Source organism: Pelobates fuscus, chromosome 4, assembly GCF_036172605.1.
Source record: "Pelobates fuscus isolate aPelFus1 chromosome 4, aPelFus1.pri, whole genome shotgun sequence".
Classification (NCBI taxonomy): domain Eukaryota; kingdom Metazoa; phylum Chordata; class Amphibia; order Anura; family Pelobatidae; genus Pelobates; species Pelobates fuscus.
The window spans coordinates 260,242,894-260,266,272 of NC_086320.1; the positions used below are offsets into that span (position 1 = coordinate 260,242,894).

Genomic DNA, 23,379 nt, shown 5'->3' on the forward strand with positions numbered 1-23,379 from the left:
GTTCTCGGAGCTGGTGAGTGGCTTGTGTGGGTGGCTGGTTTGGCAGTCTTGTTCTCTTGAATGCGGGGGCCTTTACGTTCGCCCCTGCAATATGGCGTCATTTCCCGCCCTTGGGCTCGGCAGTGTTTGCGGGGTCTGGTTGCTTTTCTAGGTGCTTGTGGTGGATGCCTGTAGTGACGCCGCCTGGTTGCTGGACGGATCCACGTGGCCACTAGTTTCGCTACCCGACGGTAAGCCATTCCGCGTTCTCTCAGCATAGTCCAGAGGCTCTCGCAGAGTTTGTCGAAGTCCCCCAGGGGGTTCGTGGGTGGTTGAGCACGGGTGCTTCGTTTTTGGGACCTTCGCTGGGCGGCCATCTTAGCTGCTTCCCAGTGACCCAATGATCGTTAGTGCTGTTCCAGCTGTGTAGGACAGTCACTTCTGTGCTTTAGTCGCTGTGTCTCATGCTTTAGTTGCCGGGATATCCCTCTCCGGCGGGGGGGGGGTTTAGGAAGTATGCCGGGGAGACCTCCAGGCGGGTGGCTGCAGTCCCTCGCTTTGTCTGGTAGGCCTCAGGTCTATCCCCGGTTAGGAGCCTCTGATTTCGGTCGGGATGCTTGGCGCTTGGCTCTGTAATGTTAGGGCTCCCTCCTCCAGGTCGCCTGGCCGTCGATTTGGTACGTTTTTTCCCCTGATTTCAGCGGTTTGATAGCGTTTTTGCCCGGAGCTCTTCTCCAGTGCGACCGCTCAGCATGGCAGCTTAGCTCCGCCCCACCGTAAACTTTTAAGCCACTATCATAGCAGTAAAGGCAAAGGTCGTACAAAAACTCAGTGAAGATAACCTTCAATCATGCAATTGCTAGCATAACAAAGATATATAGACAGATTTAAGATGTCACCAACAATAGTCAAGTGCAAATGTATGATAACTATCTGTAGTAGGAGTGACTACAACATCTATTCCTCATTATCAGCTGAAAAATACAATATCAGAATTATTTCATGATATATGAGGTTTAGGTATGTGTGCAATCCTTTATTTCGGTAAATACAAATGCAGCCAGTTGAGAAATCCTAACCAGCATCAGGGACCAGAGTAGCAACCTCTCTCTTGAAACCCAATAAAGTCTTGTTGTTCACACCAGTGCTTTCCACCCAAAAACTCTGTCAGTCCCACATCCACAGTACAAGTAAATAAATGTGTTCCTTGTATGGTACATCAGCAACATTACAACCAACTTTGCCGTCTTTCTCCAAGACCTCAATGTTGGTCAAAAAGTTTTTGCCCATTTACCTAAATAAAGGATTGCGCACACGGTGCAGTCAATGGACCGTACCGTTTGCATTTAATAAATTTAAGATTGTTAAGTAAATTGAAACAATACCATTTTACAAAGTAAATTCTACTTTTGAGTTGTTAAAATATCAAATGGAACTGATAAGTCATATTACATACTTTTATTGCCAAATCATTTGCTTGATACTTTTTATTTTATCTCTGTATTAATCAGAAGAGTTACTTGTTCTTCACAGGTTATATACTAATTTTAGAGCCTATTATAGATCACTAAATTTACTTAATCACATGCTTCTTTCCATTTCGAGACTGCTTCATTTTCTGTGTCCGTCTCGTTTTCATGCTGAGAAAGTCTTAACATGCTGTGAGCGACATAAGTTTCATAGAATAACAGAGAACTGAAAGAAAATGAAACCCTTCGAACTTCTCAATTTATGGTTTCAAAGGGATATCTCATAGTGTTGCCATTACATAAATTGTTGACACTGTCTGGGATCAAAAGGGGGTGACAAAGCTTCCTAGCCAACCTCAATTTTATATGAGCTCCATACATCTTACCTTAATTGACATATAACTACTGGATGCTCCCTGTTGTGCTGTTGACTGCTAAATATATCCTGTTCTTATATTACAGCCATAGAGTAATAAGAAACATTGTTTGCTGTTTATTCTGGCAGAATAATATGTTGGGATCCTTACAATATTTATATACGTAATTTGCTACTCTTGTATTTAAGCACAATTTTGTCCTTGCCTGTTGTGCCAGTATACATTTTTTGTGCTTTTAAACATTTTTTAATTAAGACCTTTGACTTCTATATTATGAAATCAAGTTCTCCATGTGGCAGATTTGCAATTTGAATCTCCTCTGTTGCTTGTTTTAAATGGGAATTTTCACTTTTCAGGAAATTGCATAGTTGAATAAAATATTGAATGATACCAATAACTTCTGTTAACCTTTTTCTTGTGATGCTCTTTTTTTCTTTAAACTATACTTTAACATTGCAATTCAGTTCAGTCCATGCACAGACTTTGCACATGATAAATATACATTTTCTTTCTTGTGTCTATTTTCCTCTTGAAACAAAACGGTTCTATATTTTAAAATAAAAATGTGTCAAGCAGAATTCTTACTTTAATAAGTTATTTTCAATGGATACATGTCTTGAATGGAATGCATCAATTACCATAACCACTACATTTTCTCTTTTTATGGTTTTTATAGTACATGTAGGCAATTTGGAGAAGTATCTCTTTTTTAGTTGTAACAGAGCATCCCCTGAAAAAAAGTCTAGACTCAGTTATTTCTTCTTTTCTCTGTGGTTTGGTTAGTTTTCCATGGTGTAATGTATTTTCCTTCAGTGTTATGTTTTGCAAGTTACATGCTTGATAGTTTGAATTTAGATCAGGTGATTGACAGCATAGCTCCCTATATGTGTAGGATGCCAGGATGGGATGAACTTACTTTGCTTGTTACAATGAAAACTGTGAATATGATCAGTAATAGTAATGCACAACTCTGTATGGCAATGCTTCTTAAAAGGTTACTCCATGTACCATGATCGTGTCAGTGTTTTGTCATTGGACGTGGAGGCTAGATGTTCAGTATTTCAGTTTGAAAGCTGCACATACAAAGTTAAATTATGTCTTTGTTGTTTGTGTAACTCCTCCACTGGCAGCTTATTTTGGCAACCAGGCTGAGAGTTCCAGGCTGGCTAATATTAAGTCTGTGCATGCACAGCATGACGGCGACAAATGGCCATGGCAACATGGCCCGTGCTACCCAAGTCCTCCCCTCAGCCCCTCTTCAGTTGCCTGTAATATAAAAAGAGCAAGAAGATCTTCAATTGTGTAATTTCTGACACTGCTTTTAATGCACTTCTCCTGGTGTTAATACAGCACAGTGTTGGTGGTATGGCTATGGGTGCATGGTTTTATTACAGTTGTTACAAGTTTGGTGTTAATATTAATACTGAAAGCAGAATTGATGATGCATTGTGTGGGATTAATAAAACAGGATTTTATAAATAAATAATATTCTTCATTCAAATAAGTGACGTGATTGCATTATTGCTTGCATATATCATAATTGCATATTGGTTTAATTTTAATCTAATCAATAATTAGATTATAGTAATTTATCTAGCAATTTATATCTCTTTATGAATTTGGCATGTACCCATGAATTTGGTGACTTTAGTTAGTACTCGGGGGCATGTAGTCAGTGCACTGCAGATCATCTATAATGGTTCATATGCAGCTAAGCTTATCATACATGAGCCTATTCATTTTCTTTAACCCCTTAAGGACAAATGACAGCAATATTCCGTCATGATTCCCTTTTATTTCTGAAGATGTGTCCTTCAAGTGGTTAAGTAGCAGATCTTTAATGGATTAATACGTTTTTCAAGGTCACTTGCTATGTTCCAACAAGCAGTTTGGACAGATGTTCATTTATGAAACTTTTCTTACCTTGCCTTGCTTTTTCCTCCTCTCTTTTCTGCTGCCTGTGAAATTAGAGCTGAACCCTGAAGGTAAGGTTATGCTAAGACTATTTCCAGTGATTTTAAACCAGAAATGTTTAGTCTTTCTTACTGTAGTGAAACCCGTTTAATCTAATTCACCTGATACAATACTAGAAAGCATATTTATGCTAGGAATTATATGATATCTTACTATCACTTTTTTGATAACCATAAAAGTTAGCTTTTCAGCACGCATAAATTGGAAGTATGTTCTTCTCAAACCATTGTAGAGCCAAGTTCATGACCTAGCACATAAAGTTACTCAGTCTGCCTGCACATTCTCCCCTGAAACATATCTTCTTCTTAAATTGCCTTGCACCCTGAAAAATGTTTCATGCAAAGTCTTAAACTATATAATTGCTGTAGCATTGCATACAATTGCCATTAATGGGGCTCAACAGATATCCCTCAATCTCCATCGCGCCCAGCAAATTTAACCTCGACTAACTCTATCTATTCTTGGTTGCAGTGGGACTAAAACATTCTCATTAACAACATTTGCTTTTTAAAGTGAGACAATTTAGGATTTTATTATATACACACACATATATATATATATACATACATATTTTTTCCCAAATGGTCATTCTCTGCTAGAGATAACTGAATATTATGTATAAGTACTTACTGAACTTGCTTACCAGATTGCAAGATTGCATTACATAATGCCGTAACCCTTTCCTACATTCCTCACGTTTGTTTTGCATCCCTTATACATTGCAAAACCTTAATAAATATTAATACATTAACAAATTGAAAGCTGCAATTTGAAATGAGCTTTAGGTGTGAGGTTTAGGTTACTGCTTAACTAACTTTAATTCCAAATTATTTCACAAAAATACCCAATTTAGTCGAGCTTTTGCAACTTTTTTTTAACACATATTGTCTATGTAGCAGAGGACGTGCACTAGGGGGTGCTGTAGTTCCATGTGTAATATTCATTCAGAATATACTTTATTTTATTTATTTTTTTATCGGTTTGTATGATACTGCTGGCAAATGCATTTATCATGGTTTTGAAGTGTCTGTTTTCTAAAGATATGTGTTTTCCCATGTAATATCAGTGAAAAAAATCTATGTTTGGAGCAAAGCACTTGCTCATAAAAGTGCACTTGTAAATCAAAGATCCTAAACACAGGCTTCCCAATGGAAGTTACATCTATGCTTGCTTTTCCCCTGGTGCAATATGCAGGTCAAATATCTCAGCGTATGGATTTCATCTGATTTGTCTCAATTATACTTACACAACTTTTCACTTCTCCTAAATACACTTAATAAGGCCATTTCATTGTGGCATGGCAATGATAATAAAATGAACATCCTACTAAGAGCTCTGTACCAGTTTGGAACTACTCCCATTCAGATCCCCAAAGGCTTCTTAATTTCTTCTTCTAGATATTATACCCACATTTATATGATACTGTAAATGACAGCAGTTCTACTAAACATTAAGTAGACCCAAACACCTTGGGGGTCTTGGCCTTGCCACACTTCACAAATGTGCTGCTAATGAATGTTGGCGCCATTATAAGGAATCCCAAAGATTCTTGCAGGTTACTTGGATTGGATTAATCTAACAGGATCCTTACCAGCTGTGGTCTGCTTGATCAAGAGATCCTCACAACCTCAGGTGGAAACATACCCCCTCATTAGTTCAACTATCTCTTGTGAGAGAAAGAGTCTTCACCCCTGAGTTCAATACGATAATTGATTCACAACCCTGATTTTTTTTCCCTTGGGCTACTCATTGGTTACATTACCACCCAGGAAAAAGGTAGCCGTGTACATTTAGATCATATATGTTTCCATGCTATCATCCAAAATTTAGCCAAGCTAATACTCAACAATCCTCATAGACTTCATGGAATTAACAAATATAAGTATTACTAAACCCTGCATTAATTATAGCTTCCTCAGGGCCAACTATGCCTTATTTTTTACAACAACCGAGTTTTAGAAAACCTGTTGGAAAGATATTTAACTAGAGAACAGTATTGCCTCCTTATTCCAAATCACTATTTCCCTAAGGTTTGTGTTACACTTGGATGAGATAATTTTCAGTATCCTAATGGTCCAAAATGTTTATTGTAACCCAGCAATATTTTAGAATTTACAAAATTCAGGATACCATATATAAACTAAAACTAATGCCCTGGTAGAGGATCCTCCCAAATGTTACAGGACAGGCTTAGTCTGTATTAGAGGTGAGTTCCAGGGGTCAGAATGATGCATGTGTGATAGACTTCCTCACAATTGCCACATTAACATATTATACCACAGCTATGATTGTTGACCGTAGTCATGATAGACATGCAGTTTCATAATATTGAGATGGAAGTACTCTTTACAAAGGCACCTCACATCTGCAAGAAATCTCTGAATAAACATTTGAATGCAGCAGAAGCATTGAACCTGCTATTCCGGAAACAATCCATAGTATCCGCCCTCAAGTGGTCATTGTCCTTTGTTGAGAAATTAAATCAGAAATAATTAAATTATTGACCGATTCCTTGAATGACTGCACTGAAAGTTTTATGAATGTTTGGCATCATACACATATATTGATGCTGACCCCAAAAAGGTGTGCATATAGTTTAAAGGACCACTATAGTGCCAGGAAAACACTCGTATAGTATAACACCTCAGGGTCCCCCTCCCGCCGGGCTCAAGAGGGGTTAAGGGGTTAAACACTTACCTTTCTCCAGCGCCGGGCTCCCTCTGCGCTAGGGACTATCCTCCCTCTTCCGACGTCATCCGCATTCAATCAGTCCATAGGAAAGCATTTCTCAATGCTTTTCTATGGACGGCAGCGTCTTCTCACTGTGACAATCACAGTGAGAAGCACTGAAGCGCCTCTAGCGGCTGTCAATGAGACAGCCACTAGAGGCTGGATTAACCCTAATGTAAACATAGCAGTTTCTCTGAAACTGCTATGTTTACAGCTGCAGGGTTAACCCTAGATGGACCTGGCACCCAGACAACTTAATTGAGCTGAAGTGGTCTGGGTGCCTATAGTGGTCCTTTAATCTACCACACAACAACCATGCTTTGGGGTGAGCATATCACTACACTCCCCGTTCTCCCCCCCCCCCCCCCCCCCCATTCATAGAAGGCAATAAGCCTTTATCACTCATAAAAAAGTCCCCTTTACATGCACACTGCATAAAATGAAAGGTGTATCCCCTTCCTTTTTTTGACCTCCCTCCGCTTTCTCACACTTATCATTACTCATTTACAATCTAGATTTCTAGATTTCTTAGCTCTGTCTGTACACGTACTCTTTCCCCAGAAGGTTAACTATTCACAATTACACATCGGTTTTTTATAGGAGAACGTAGTGCCAAGTACCCAGTAAAGCATATAAACTTCGAATTTGGTTAAAAAAGGCATTGGAGTAACCCTTTAACTCCAGACAGGCAGTGGAGAGATGAAGAAAGGCAAGCAGACAAATAGTGACATATTAAGAGAGGCAAGTAGAGATTGAAAAACAAGCAGACATACTATGAGAGAGAGTTAGAAATGTGAAAGACAGAGAGTTGTTAACACTGGGAGAGGGACCAGAGAAATAGTATACAGTTAGTAATGTGAATTAGGTTATGTGGTCTGACGGTTGTGGATGTCTAGGGAGGAGTTAGGAAGATTTGTGGAAAGAAGTAAGTATGCAGAAGGCAACAGCAAAACACTGGTGTACTATTGTAATGACACATTAGATACAAAAGATAGACATGAGTCAAAGCCAAAGTCAGGATTCTAGAAAATAGAATAGTCGATAAGCAGAGCCAAGTCAAAACCAGAAAATACACATAACACACTCGCAGGCAATAAAGGCCATGACGGGCAATGAGGAGTGGTTTTAATGGCTTTATATAACCCAGTGTATAATGTCACTGGCTTGTCTCATAGATAAAGCCAAAATGTATGCATTCTATGTTGTTTGCTGAGTGCAAGTTGGTTTGAAGAAAAACAAAACAAAGCACAAGTCTTGGAGCATAGAAATAGTGCAAGCTGAAGAGTGTTTGGTGCCATTCTCAAAGCCAGAATAACGCTTGGCATCAGCGTGAACAGTAACTCCCACAACAAAAATTTGTGACTCACAGTGTCATGACATGAACACATTGTTGAGTCATGATAAGATCACTGATAAATCCACTGATCATATTTAAAGAAGAGAAGCAACACCATGTATGGAATAAAAAATAGCATAGTCAATGTAGTATGTATGTTAAAGGGACTCTGTAGGTACCCAAACAACTTTAGCGTAATAAAGTGGTTTAGGTGTACAGACCATGCCCCTGCTGTGTCACTGCTCAATTCTCTGCTATTTAGGAATTAAATCACTTTGTTTATGCACCACTAGTCATTCTTTCATGCATGTGTCTTACACAGTTTTCTTAAACATTTCCTCTAAAGAGACATCTAACGTTTAAGCTTTCTTTATTATACATTCTGTTTTATTAAGACTTATTCCCTGCATTAATAACCTTCTGAACCCTACAGAAGTTTCCTGTTTGTGATTTAAGTTCGATTTACAGAGCTAGAGATAAAAACTTCTAAAGCAAGTAAACATCTAAATGAAAATTCAACTATTTTTTTTTCATGCAGGGTGTGTGAGCCACAGTTAGGGGAGGCATAAACTGAAACAAACGTGATTTAACTCCTAAATGGCTTAGAATTGAGCAGTGAGACTACAGGAGTATGATCTACACACACAAACTGCTTTATTAAGCTAAAGTTGTTGTGATGCCTATAGTGTTCCAAGAAGTTGAGGAAACAAAATGCAAAAAGGGTTTAAAATGTGTCTAGGACCTCTTTGAGTAATGTGAAGCACAGCGCATAATGAGTCATAGCAGGAAGGAATCAAGAAAGACCTGGTAACCACAATAGCTACTCGTTGTAATATTAAATTATTATAGCACACCTATTAAAGTTTGTGGGTTTTGTTTTTTTTCCCGCAGTCCACAGTTTGCACATTCTGCATAACCTCTTTTAGAGTGAAATATCCTGACACTTTTCATTGCTAATCTTTTTCTTTTCTTTTCTTTTCTTATATTTACAATGAAAACAAATTCATGTTTAGGGCTTCCTATTAAAGATATTTTCTTTATTAGATGTCATGTTCCTAACTGAGTAACTCTTTTCATTATTGTATCATGCTGGGTTTGTTTAGTGCTTCCTCATTTGTGCTAGTCTGTGGAAACAAGAGACTGCAAGATAAATATTAGCCGTTAACATAAGGAAACCGTATTACACAAATAGCTTCAGAAAGTGTCTGATAGTTTTTCCTTTGGCTTTTTTGTTTTGAAAGTAACCAAATAAGCCCTCTTATATTCAGTCTACGGAAAACCTTTTAGGAAGTATGCTACTCTAATTGTAGTCTTTTGCCAAACTATTTGTTTTTATGTAATTTCCGATCCATCTTCCTACCTAGTTCCCCATCTTTGCCCTCTGTTATTAATGTGATGGGAAAAATGACAAATACCGTAAGTCCAAATGCTTCCATTGAAATCAACCTAACATGCAGATTTGTGTGCTGTATGAATGCTCAGTTGTTCTTTGAGAAATGTCCTTTATTTTAACGTTTACAGAGTTCACAAAATATGTACCTTTACTTGATAAATTTACAAAGAATAAGTTATATTTTATGTAAATGTCAACATTAAACTTTATACAGATTTTCTAATTTCAGTAAATGCTAATTAACTTGGGCATCCCATGTTCCTACACGATACAGAAGGTTATATGCTAAAATAAGAATTGCTGGGAATTTAATTTTACATTTAAGGTCAAAAGAGCTAAACCCGAAAATTCTCCAAGACAGCAATGATTTCAAATTGGCTACTTTGGCCTTAAGTTTGAAATAGGCGTTTTTTCTTTGAAGTAATCCTACATTTCTTTTGGCTAGGAGCCTTCAGCAAGGCCTATCTTTATTCTTGTGATTTTTCATAGTTAGGGGGTGGGTAAGTTTTAAAGAGGTCCCAAAGTGTTCAATTTATTTTCCAACATTACTTTGGCCATTAAATATAGTTGGTTACAATTTGACCTGTGTACTGGCTCTTGTGCTTTTCTATGAGGAAAATCTGACGCTGGAGGTCCTCATGCAGAGTGTGAGAACGTCCAGTGTCAGATAATGGACCAAAGATCCATTTCGATTCCGGAAGTGCCCCCAGTGGCTGTCTGGTAGACAGCCACTGAGGGCAGACTTAGAGCTGCAATGTAAACATTGCATTTCTCTGGAACTGCAATGTTTTTCGTTGCAGCACTAAGTGCAATAGGTACACAACACCCGGACTACTTCAATGTGCTGAAGTGGTCTGGGTGTCTACAGTGTCCCTTTAAAGAGGGCAAGAAAGTGCTGAGAACTGACAACAGCTCAATTAGCCTGTCCTTCGGTGGGTCCCTACTCAGTTCTCAAGCTGGGTTTAGCTCATCTTGTGCCATTACAAAAAGAACCAGGCCATTTGCCCAAAAGGGCAGAAGAGATCCAAAATACAGGCCGGCTCTCTCTGCACGAGAGATACAGCAACCCCAGACAATCATTTTAACCTTTGTAGACATCGTCAGTGAGGTATAGCCAATATCCTTCTAGGCACCCTGAGTAAGGGGTCCACGTCTGGATTACCCTTATAACTAAGGAAAGCACACAAAAAAACAACAACTCGCAAGAGAGTGCTGAGAACAGACAACAGCTGTTAGCCTGCCCTTTGGTGGGTCCCCACTCAGTTTGCAAGCTGGTTTTAGCTCATCTTGTACCTCACTGATGATGCCTAACAAGGTTGAAATGATCGTCTGGGGTTGCTGTATCTTGCGTGCACGGAATGCCGGCCTGTATTTTGGATCTGTTCTGCCCTTTTGGGTGGAATCCGTCTAAGAAACAAATGGCCTGGTTATTTTTGTAATGACACACAAGGAGCTAAAACCAGCTTTAGAACTGAGTAGGGACCCACTGAAGGGCAGGCTAATTGAGCTGTTGTCCATTCATAGCACTCTCTCGCAACTTGTTTTTTGCTCTCCTTAAGTTTAAAGGGTAATCCAGACGTGGATCCCTTGCTCACGGTGCCTAGTGAGATATCTGCTATACCTCACTGACGATGCCCAACAAGGTTGAAACTATCGTCTGGGGTTGCTGTATCTCTCGTGCAGAAATAGTCGGCTTGTATTTTGGATCTATTCTGTACTTTAGGCAGAATCTGTCTTAAATACAAATGGCCTGGTTCTTTTTGTAATGGCACCAGCTTGAGAACTGAGCGGGGACCCATTGAAGGGCAGGCTAATTGAGCTGTTGTCCGTTCTCAGCATTCTCTTGTCACTTGTTTTTTGCACTACAAGAATATAGTACAGATATAAGGTGTGCTATCCCTTCCATAATTATATAGTATATATTTAATTTATGTTATAGTGATCACTCTAAACATATATAAACACTCACCGTCAATATATTAGATAAGTATCTACAGCAAAATACATACAAGGGAAAAGAGAGAGAACACAACGAATAGAAAATAGGGATACGGGAACACAATGTGCTCACAAGTGAGCAGCATTTAGAGTACTACTCAGGACATATAGGCCCCTTCTTAGTATTAGTGATCAACAGCTCTTCAGTAAGCAGCAGACTAAAAACAGCAGCATGCGACCAAACAGCTCTTTGCGTTATGCCCCAGCAACCTGGTCCACAAATAGCATGCGGATATAAGATAAACTTTTTTTCATAAACAGCACATAAATGGCTAAAGCAGGACAGCCCCAAATAACCTCAATAGTTTTTTCCTTGTCTGTGCCGTGAGTCAGTTTTACCAGACATGTCTTGCCCTCTTGAATCGAGGTAATGACTTCCAGGCACTCCAGACACATGACAATACTTGTGGGAGGCTGGGCAATGATCTCCTACGCTATGACACGTTCGCTGTAATGTTAGCTTCCTCAGAGCTAACTGCCTTCTTCACCTTCAAATAAATATTTGTAAAGTGCTGCAGAATATGTTGGTGCTATATAAATGATAACAAGTATTGCTACTCTGCTGGTGCTTGCCTGTGTATGTAGTCTGTCTAGAATCGAATGGATTATTGCTTACAACATAAGCTGGAAAATGCGCAGTACTGAATGTACCCCGGTGCTTTTAGATTGTTTTGTTTTTAATGTTTGTTTTCCATAGATCCTGTTCTTATAGCCTAGAAATTAGTAGTACATTTCCATTCATGTTTCTGTTGGACATTAGATTTCATGCATATTTTGTATATGATTTTTATGCTGTCTTGCTTTTATGTTGACATTGCAGTTATTTAAATTTTGTTTATGTCATATAATCTGTTTTATGGTATACAGGTGTGCCTCGAATTGTGCAATGTAAATTTCGACTCCCTTTGAGGTTGGTGTGTTTTCCAATACAGCCATCGAAAGCAGCAAATCACAAATTAACCATTGATACCAACAAGCCTCCAGTGAATTTAGTTAATCTATTTCCAGGTACGTGCCTATCTTGAATAATCTTTTCTATTCTTGAATTAAACTTTGCATTCATTATTGCTTTTTTTTTTCTTTTTCTTGAGTTGTGCTATAAATCTTAAACTGTGACAGTATCACATGGAACGTGGCTACACAGCACTGGTGGATGGCAGCAAGCCTGGGAAGCTCCTCCATCACTGCAAGATTTAAAGCAAACTAGAGGCAAGAAAGACTCGTAAATGGTCAAAAAACAGCATGAATCGGAGGCTAAGAGTGCCTAGAAGACATTCGCTGGGCACAAACAATCGGCCCTGATAAAATTCTTGCAGGATACCTTAGGGATGTGAAGGAACTCACCTCTGCGCAACTCACCTCTTTCCAGTCACTAGTGGCCGTTCTGTCCTCTCTTCTCCTACTACTACTATTATTATTATGTTATTATTTATATAGCGCCAACAAATTCCACAGTGCTTTACAGTGGGTGGACGAACAAACATGTAGTTGTAACCAGACAAGTTGGACACACAGAAACAGAGGGTTTGAGGGCCCTGCTCAATGAGCTTACATGCTAGAGGGAGTGGGCTAAAGTGACACAAAAGGTAAGGATAGTATTAGACTAATGACAGTTGCAAGAGAGGAATCAGTTGGGAGCTATTAACAGTTTAATTGATACGCTATTATGAAGAAGTGGGTTTTTAATGATTTTTTTAAAGGAGTGGAGACTGGGTGAGCATCTAACGGAGGAGGGAAGTGAGTTCCACAGGAACGGTGCAGCTTTTGAGAAGTCTTGAAGGCGAGCATCAGAGGTGGGAGTACGGAGAGAAGATAGACGCAAGTCTTCAGCAAAGCGTAAGGGCCTAGACGGGACATGCTTGTGTATTAGGGAGGATAGATAGGTGGGAGCAGCATTATGTAGATATTTGAAAGCAAGAACCAGAATTTTAAATTGAGCCCTATATCTTACAGCCGATGTAGGGACTGGACTGACAGAAGGGTGAGACGTGGGAGGTGTGTGCGGACAGGGAGGTGAGCCTCGTCAACGCATTCATTATGGACTTTAACGGTGCAAGTTGGGAGCACGTAAGACCACTGAGAAGCGGATTACAGTAGTCAAGGAAAAATGGACAGTGGAATGGACCAGCACCTTAATGGCAACTGGTGTTAAGTAGGGTCGGATGCATGTAATCTTTTTGAGATGGAAGCGGCAGGATTTGGCGATAAACTGAACATGAGGCGTGAAGGAGAGGTCGGAGTCAAAGAGAACACCTAGGCAGCGAGCCTGCGTGGTGGAGCTGATGGTAGCACCATTGACTTGGAGGGAGACACAGGAGTAGCAACACTTGAGGGAGGAAAGACCAGAATTTCAGTTTTGGTCAAGTTGAGTTTAAGGAAGTGGGAAGCCATCCAGTTAGAAATAGCAGAGAGGCAGTCAGAGACACTAGTCAAGAGGGACAGGGAGAGATCATGAGAGGACAGAAAGATTGTGTCATCCGCATAGAAATTATTATTGGAAGCCAAAGGAGCTAATGAGTGTACATAGATGGAGCTAATGAGTGTATAGATGGAGAACAGTAGGGGACCAATGGCTGAACCTTGGGGGACACCAACAGGAGGAGTTGAGGAGAAGAAGCAGAGCCAGAGAAAGAAACACTGGAGGAGCACCAGGAGAGAGCAGTATTTTGTAGATTAATATTGTGGAGGATGAACAGAAGCCGTTGATGATCAACAGTGTCAAAAGCCGCAGAAAGGTCAAGGAGAATTAGGATAGAGTAATGACCACGAGAGCAAGTAGATAATTGGATACTTTGGTCAATGCTGTTTCCACGGAGTACTTAGCACGGAAACCAGACTGAAGCAGGTCTAGCAGAGAGTTGGACTCGAGGAAGTCTGTCAATTTTGCATATACAACTCTTTCAAGGATCTTGGATGCAAAAGGCAGTAGCGAGATAGGACGGTAGTTGGATGGGGAGTTAGGATCAAGGTTGGGCTTCTTTAGAATTGGAAAAAGAAAGGCTGCGCCACAAAATAAAAAAAATAAAAAATAAGAAATTGAAATTAAAAATTAAAAATAGGTAAGTTCCAATAAATATCAGAAGGTAAAATGGATATTGTCACTAATTCCGCTGTAGGGGTATCTTCTCTTGTTATAGACACAAGAAGAGAGGACCAATCGTGCGGAGTGTATAAAGTTAATGTAACAATAATTAAAATATATATGTTACACTCACATTTAGGTGAGCTATGGCCAGCTTAGGATTTATAAGCATACAGCGGAATAATCCCCGCTTACAGGATATGTTGGTGCTTGTCCTCCAGGGGGTTTGTCCAATTCTCAGGAGAAGGAGATTAAAAACAGCAAATAGTGCTCTCTGATGATATAATGAAGTAGTGAATAAAATAAAATAAAATATACTCACAAGTAAAGTGCAGGCCACACTGCACTTTGAAAATAGCGTTGGTGGTATAATCCCCACCTCAGGATAAGTAGTATAAAATGCCAGGAAAAAATAAATAAAAAAATAGTGTGTAAAATGATAGTGGTACAAATATATATAAAACCAAAAATCATTTATTATATAAATTACACAATATTAATAACCATTAACGCGTTTCACCACTGGGGTTTTATCAAAATGGAATAACATATAACCTGGCACATAAAGAGTATATATAGGTACACTAAAAATGGCGCCAAAATGACATCATTGGTCAGTGGCCAATCAGAATCATACATTGTCCATATACAAAATCGAATTTAAGATTGTAAATAAAACAATGAGTAAAAGTATGTATTATTTAAAGACTGTATATCCCAATCTTTTGGAGTAGATTAAATTAAAAAACGAGGGTCCAAACTTTATAATAGTTATGACGCGTCAAGTGACTCGCACAACACTATGGGAAATGTAGTGCGCGAGTCACGTGATCGGTGTCAGGATTAGTGCGCTAAAATGGGAAGGGAACAGGAGGCTTGGCCGTATACTAGATATAGCAGTGCAGCCGTCCTATTGGTGAGCGGCATGCACATCATAGAGGGAGGGATCGAAGTGCAACACGTGACCCGTGGGTAATGTGATCGGCAAAGCGGCGCACGGGCGTATGGGAAATGTAGTTTAGGACGCCCGGCCGTCTGTAGATTAGAATTCATTAAACATAAATAAAAATCAATAAAAAAACAATGTAAAAGGGGACAGACATAGTTTTAAATGACTAAATTAATTTGTCTGTAAGTAAGTAAATCATACAATAACAAAATTAAGTACATCATGTATATACATATGAAAGAAACTGGATATGAAAACATTAATAGAAGAGGCCATATTGGTTGTGGGCATCCATATGATAACTGGGTATAAAATATATAGAGTTATCATTAAGAGGTAAAATTAGAATATGTTAAAATATTTTTAAAAGAAAACATATTCGTAAGAGTAATTTACAATAATAAAGTAAGACACATGGTATATTAATATAAATATAAGAGAAGCTATATAGGATAACAATAGTAATGGAAGCCATATTTGTTGTGGGCTTCCTTATAAAAACTAGGGGTAAAATACATAAAATTGAATAATTTTAAAAAACAAGCATGTATTTACAGACATATTTATGCAGCACATAGTAGTAAGAAATGCGGTCAGGTTGGGGGTATCCTAGACTATAATGCCGTAGGTAACAACTATGAATAGGATAGCCCCAAACTGACAGCAAGAATAATAAATAAACAATAAAACATAAGAGACCAATAATATTGTCATAAAAAATTAAATAAACAAAATCTACGTTTAGGCCTTGCCTATAGCAAAGAAACAATTAATTTTTTAGATGTAAGTATTTTTATTAAGGAAGGTATAATACACACTAAAACATTTAAAAAAAAAAAAGTATGTACCAATACAGCAATCGACCAAACTAGCTGCCACTACAAGCCATGGCGTTCAGCAGTTCTGGAGCATTTTTGGAGGTATCGAGTGAGTTTGGTGTGCCAGGGTTGTTGTTGGGGGCGCCTGCGGCATTTAAATGTACAAGGTGCCATGATGTCTAGTTGAGAGGAGAGGGTGGAATTGTAGAAGGAGGTTGCAGAACTAGGACAGGTGAGGTTTGAGATAGGTAAAAGGAGAGCTTGGAGATTAGTGGATAAATGCTCTAGGTCAAGACATTGGAGGTTTCTGTGAGAGTGATGTTCAGACGGTAGTGTCAATTGGGTCTTAGGTATGCCAATGTCAAAAGTCAGCAGGTGGTGGTCAGATAGAGGAAAAGGAATATTGGAGAGATTAGAGGCAGTACAGAGGTGGGTGAAGGCAAGATCAAGAGTGTTTCCCGCTGTATGGGTTGCTAAATTGGACCATTGCGTAAGGCCAAAGGAGGAGGGTCCAGAGAGCAGACGGGGTTGTTGATTGGGATATTGAAAACCCCAAGTATGAGGGAAGGAGTGCTAGATGAGAGGAAGTGGGGGAGCCAGGAAGAGAAGTGCTCAGTGAATAGTCTAGGATAACCGGGGAGGGCGGTAGATGATAGCAATTCTTAAAGGGGTGGTTTTAAATAGGCGGACAATATGAACTTGAAAAGAAGAAAAGGATAGGGGCAGGGGGAGTTATGATTGGTTGAAAGGTACATTGAGGGGAGAGAAGGATGCCTACGCCGCCTCCTTTACAGTTGAGTCTGGGTGTGAGTCTGGGAGTGTGAGAGAATTGTAGCCCACCAAAACATAAAGAGGCAGGAGTAGCGCTATCAGAGGGGGACAGCCAGTGTGAGTGAGTTTGAGATGAAAAAGTCATGTATGGTTGTTGATTTTAAATTACTGCAGATGGAGCGGGTATTCCAGAGTGCACAAAGAATTTTGGTAAGTGAGGGTAAAGGGCAGGGTATTGTGATGAGGTTTGTGGGGTTTCTGGTTGTCTTAGTGTGTGTAGAGAAGGTGAAGGGCCCTGCATTGGGAGAGACGTCACCAGCTGCTAGAAGTAGGAGGAGAGAAAGTGACAGGAGGTGTGAATGGGTTTTGTATGCATGGGGTCTAGGATGAGATCGATTGTGGGTTGGAGTGAGAGAGTAGAAAAATGAGTGCAAGGCATGAGATGAGAGAAGGGGGGAGTGTAGCAGAAAGGGGCATATGTAAATGTGGATGGGGATGAGTGAAGTGGGTGTAAGTAGAGATTTTTATACTGAGGGAGACTGAGGAAATAAAGAGGAGGAGAAAACAGATCATTGCTAAACTGTGAAAAATAAAAAAAGGAAATAATTAGAATATCAAGAGCAGGTGAAGATAGGAAAAATATAATGTTTTATGGGTTAAGAAAGTGCAGGAGTGTACTAATCAGAGGCAGGGTTTTTTTTTTTTTTTTGCCTAACTAAAATGTGAGTGTGACAGACAATCTATAAATGTAATAATGAGCATGGGGTGTGATGGGGAGGGGAGGGTGGACATCAGGCTTGCTCAAAGAGATGTGAGGGTCAGAGAGCTTGCAATAAAGGTAAGGGAGGGGGATATGTATCTAGGTACAGAGATGAAGAAATGGATACTCAAATAAAAACAAACATATCAATAAGAGAAGGGAGGGGTCAGAGGTCAGTCACAAATCAGAGGGGAAATAGAGGAATGCATATAGGTGAATAAAACAATTACATACAGGGCTAGCAAAACTACACTTTAGCATGAAAGACAGGATATAAAAACAAGAAATATACAATGTACACGGGAAATATAAAATAAAAATAAAATAAATGTACAGGGTGGTTAAGTTAAAAATACATGACCACTGGATCTTGATTGGACACAAGATAGATGGGGCCTTGCAATTCTGTATTTAGGTATACCCTCAATGCGGTGGTATTTTTTCTTTGTTTCTTTTTTATACTTGGGCAGTGTACCTTTAAGGTGTATCAGACAGTGAAAATTATACATAGGATTACAAAAATATATTGCTAAGCTTCACTGGTCAGAAGAAAAAGAAAGCTACTGTCAACGGGCAAAAAGCTATTGTACCATCCAATTTAATTTATATGAAAAGTCAACATGTTCTTCTAGTAAGCTAGATTTTTTATACTGGTCTGAAGCGAATTGACTAGTGAAAATATTTATGTATTGGATGCGTTACCAGTTTTCTAACATAGGCCTCAATTTTATATTTTGAATAATCTTTTCAAATTATGTAATATTTTTGGATAAACTTTTCAAATGATATATCTAAAACAATTGCCATAGAGTTTATTGATTAATTCTGTAGATAAATCATTTAAAAAGCTTACCCAAAAATATGAAATAGTTTGAAAAAACGTATCCAAAAATGTTAAATTGAAGCAAAAGACACAGATCTGTGTTTTCAGATTCCTCTTCTTGTCTTATTTATTAACTGATTGTTGCCCACTAATAGCGTACATAAGTTCATAGCTATGTGTTATTTTTTTATTTGTGTAAATAAACAAATCCCCACCGACAAAGATCTGTGAGTGCCCATTCTTGGGGAATCTGTTGCATTATATGTGGCTACTAGGCACGGATATATAATTCTGTTCATGATTCATTCTAAAGAGCGCCATCACATCTATGATATTATAGATGTGTGTGTGTGTGTGTATATGTATATGTATATATATATATATATATATATATATATATATATATAGTTGCAAGAAAAAGTATGTGAACCCTTTGGAATGATATGGATTTCTGCACAAATTGGTCATAAAATGTGATCTGACCATCATCTAAGTCTAAGTAAACATTCACAGTGCAGGTGGAAAAAGTATGTGAACCCTTGGATTTAATAACTGGTTGAACCTCCTTTGGCAGCAATAACTTCAACCAAACGTTTCCTGTAGTTGCAGATCAGACGTACACAACGGTCAGGAGTAATTCTTGACCATTCCTCTTTACAGAACTGTTTCAGATCAGCAATATTCTTGGGATGTCTGGTGTGAATCACTTTCTTGAGGTGATGCCACAGCATCTCAATCGGGTTGAGGTCAGGACTCTGACTGGGCCACTTCAGAAGGCGTATTTTCTTCTGTTTAAGCCATTCTGTTGTTGATTTACTTCTATGCTTTGGGTCATTGTCCTGTTGCAACACCCATCTTCTGTTGAGCTTCAGCTGGTAGACAGATGGCCTTAGTTCTCCTGCAAAATGTCTTGATAAACTTGGGAATTCATTTTTCCTTCGATGATAGCAATCCGTCCAGGCCCTGATGCAGCAAAGCAGTTGGGGTGAGGTTTTGATGTTGGTGTGCTGTGCCTCTTTTTCGCCACACATAGTGTTGTGTGTTTCTTCCAAACAACTCAACTTTGGTTTCATCTGTCCACAGAATATTTTGCCAGTACTGCTGTGGAACGTCCAGGTGCTCTTGTGCAAACTGTAAACGTGCAGCAATGTTTTGTTTGGACAGCAGTGGCTTCCTCTGTGGTATCCTCCCATGAAATCCATTCTTGTTTAGTGTTTTACGTATTGTAGATTCGCTAACAGGGATGTTAGCATTTGCCAGTGACTTTTGTAAGTCTTTAGCTGACACTCTAGGATTCTTCTTCACCTCATTGAGCAGTCTGCGCTGTGCTCGTGCAGTCATCTTTACAGGACGGCCACTCCTAGGGAGAGTAGCAGCAGTGCTGAACTTTCTCTATTTATAGACAATGTGTCTTACCGTGGACTGATGAACAGCAAGGCTTTTGGAGATACTTTTATAACCCTCTCCAGCTTTATGCAAGTCAACAATTCTTAATCGTAGGTCTTCTGAGAGCTCTATTGTGCGAGGCATCATTCACATCAGGCAATGCTTCTTGTGAAAAGCAAACCCAGAACTGGTGTGTGTTTTTTATAGGGCAGGGCAGCTGTAACCAACACCTCCAATCTCATCTATTGATTGGACTCCAGTTGGCTGACATCTCACTCCAATTAGCTCTTGGAGATGTCATTAGTCTAGGGGTTCACATACTTTTTCCACCTGCACTGCAAATGTTTACATGGTGTGTTCAATAAAAACATGGCAACATTTCATTCTTTGTGTGTTATTCGTTTAAACAGACTGTGATTGTCTATTGTTGTGACTTAGATGATGATCAGATCACATTTTATGACCAATTTGTGCAGAAATCCATATCATTCCAAAGGGTTCACATACTTTTTCTTGCAACTGTATATATATATATATATATATATATATATATATATATATGCACCTATGTATAAAGAGGTTTGTTGACTGGAAAAAATGCATATTCATTTTCTTTTTATTCCTCCAAACAATCTCTTTTGCCTTTTAGATTTTGTTGATCGAGTTGAAGATGACAGTGTCAATGTTTTGGGATTCCAGTTGCTTGCAGGTCGCAAAGTTGCTTTGCTTGCATCTAAAACATCTCGTAAGTTATACCATTATTTTGTCATATTTGTTGTATTATTCTTATTATTTTTTACCAGTAAGAGTAGTAGTCATTAGCAAGACTTCCAAGATATTCTTGCAAAGTGACTTTCATTGATGGTCCAAGAAAAATGTGGTTCATAAAAAGTACCACTTCTAGTCGCCGTGGCATAAGTAAGGAATCTAAATGTATAATATATGCAACAAAACACATATCTGCTTTAAAGGATTTATTTTCAGTATTTTAAAAAGATCTGTGTTGGAGTTTCATTGAAATTCACAAGCCGCAGCTTCACAGCAGCCTTCACAGCAGCCTTCACAATTGATGGTTGTGGGATTCAGTCATAATCTACCTTATCATGTGACATGATTTATGAAGGCACCTGCAGCATCCTCCATAGATTTCAGTGTTGTACTTTCTGCACCCCACATCCCCTGTAGCCTAGTCATGTTTTTTGTTTTTTTTTGCAAAATATATAGATTTCCAGAAAATGACAGATCTACTTTAATAGCTGTATTCAATCCTATATATTATCACGTTGATCACTGTTTGAATCCTATATTCTTCTTCTTCTTTTTTTTTTTTTTTTATTCATTGTCCTAAGTAGAGAGTTGTTTTCTTAGTCACTAATTTAATCATTTTATTAAAACAGATCATCAATATGTACAGTATATGAAATATTATATATTTTATTTATTAATTTCTTATCTGTAATTTTCTACCTCAAAAACAAGCATAGACGAAAAATAGAAATAATTAGATCTGCAATAAGCGCAAAGGTAATTGTATATACAATAAATATTTGACTTCTATTTTCATTCTTTTTAAATATAAGGCACAAACATATTTTACAGCACTGATTGTGTGTTTAGATTCTACTTCAAACCTCTAAATAAGGTTTGCTAGAAGGTTTCTAAGAGGGTGTCCTAATCTCAGCTGAAACTGTAGGAAGACTTTTAATAGAATAGATGCATTCATACTTATGGCATTCATACGGGGGAGATTGTCTAGTTTGTTTAGGGAAAATAATTAAAGAAAACAAGTTAACATATTTATTGTATCCTTAAACACATTTTCTATCTTGAACCACAAAAGGCCACTGGGTTACACTTTTCCTGTGGTTTCTAATGACTTTCCTGTGTGTACAAAAAATAACATTCAAACGGGCCGCAGGCCATTTTTTAACTTTAAGACTAAATTCTGCCGAGTCCACATCCACCTCCGCTTTGTGGGTAGAGATGGCAGCAGTTGCAAAGAGCTCATGCTGTAGAACTCCTTGTGTACTAAAGTCACGGCTGGTGACAATATTGGTATTTTAATTGGAAACATGTTGAGAGACAAACTGCTGATCCGCACACTGAATATAGTGAAATTCCCATTAATGTGAATTTTCAGATGCTCTCAAATGCATTTAATTTCAGAAGCATAGAACATGCTCTTTTTGCGGAAGTCCAATTGAGCACCAAATCTAAAACAAGGTAATATGGAAAATATTAAAAATGAAGGACTATTTTTATTAGTCCAAGCACATAGCACACAATAATAGAATTGCATAAAACAAAATTATTTCATTATTATTCATTGAATATGCTTTGAATAAGGGGATTTTGTGTTCTTTTTATACCTAATTATCACATATCACAGTTTAAAAATTGTGTTTACCATAGTAAATCTTTTCAGCTGCTTAAAAAAATATTTATAACACTGAGCATTTTGCGGTGGCTCCTGCTAAACTTACTGTAGCTTGGTCAGGTAAACATAATGTTTTTTTGCATTATTTTCAATTAATTTGGGGAATATATTTTCAAGTCACAATGCCACTATAAGAAAGCTAAGGGCAGAGGCATAACTAGAAAGCACCGGGCACCAATGCGAAAATTGCCCTGGGGCCACCCTCATGTGTCTCATTCTTCCTCCCACAGCTCCTCCATGTGTCTCATTTTTTCCTTATCACAGCCCCTCTATGTGTCTCATTCTGTACTCAGCCCCTCTATGTGTCTCATTCTGTACTCAGTCCCTCTATGTGTCTTATTCCCCCTCCAGCTCTTCCATGTGTCTTATTCCCAGCCCCTTCATTTGCCTTATCCACCCTATTCCCCTCATTCCCTCCATGTGTCTCATAACATCATCGCCTCCTGCTCCTTCTGACTACATGTATTGTAGCCAATCCCTACCTGGTCTTACAGTAAGTTCCTGTTGCTCTTAGTGAGCACTTCCTGACAGCCATCCCCCTGGAGTGACGGGCCCGGTCGCAGCTGACCCCCTATGATTGCGGTAGTTAAGCCACTGTCTTAGGGGACACTCCAACCATTGCAGTGTTATGGTGTACACCATCAGATGTTTGTCAAATAATTTTTTGAGCTTTTTGACAAAAACTGGAAATCTTCTTGCCCTATGTTTCTGTACACTCTGCTGCCACCATGGTATTGGGGATTATTCACTTCCAAATGTTTTTGGATATTTTCCATTTTTGGATGGCAGTTATAGACTATGTGTGTTGGGGTTAATCATGGCTCCACCAACACATGGTACCCTGGAGACGCTTCCGAAAAACAAAAGCTTTAAGTTAAAAGTGATGCAATTGATGATTTAAATTTACTATCACCATTATAATGACTTTCTTCTCCTATTGCCTTATTGGTCAGTTCCTTCTCCCTGCATGCTAAAATAGGATTAACAAGGCCCTGTGACTGACCACTGCTGTACCACATGTCACCTAAATCATTTACCACTGCATTTTAACAGAGCAGTTAATTTAGAATCAAGGAATAGACCATGCCAAGTAAATC

The 23,379-nt window shown here is 38.7% G+C and overlaps 1 protein-coding gene across 3 annotated transcripts in view; it reads left to right on the plus strand.

The window, feature by feature from the left end:
* The window catches only part of BBS9 (Bardet-Biedl syndrome 9), a 448,879-nt gene that overhangs the window by 252,314 nt on the left and 173,186 nt on the right, over nucleotides 1–23,379 (plus strand). For 2 of the 3 annotated variants that reach the window (XM_063452070.1, XM_063452069.1), the window contains exons 15-17: nucleotides 3,796–3,810; nucleotides 12,124–12,264; nucleotides 20,495–20,590. In XM_063452070.1, the coding sequence (XP_063308140.1) occupies nucleotides 3,796–3,810; nucleotides 12,124–12,264; nucleotides 20,495–20,590 (252 nt within the window). The remainder of the gene's footprint in view (nucleotides 1–3,795; nucleotides 3,811–12,123; nucleotides 12,265–20,494; nucleotides 20,591–23,379) is intronic. The other variant, XM_063452071.1, reaches the window with a different exon arrangement.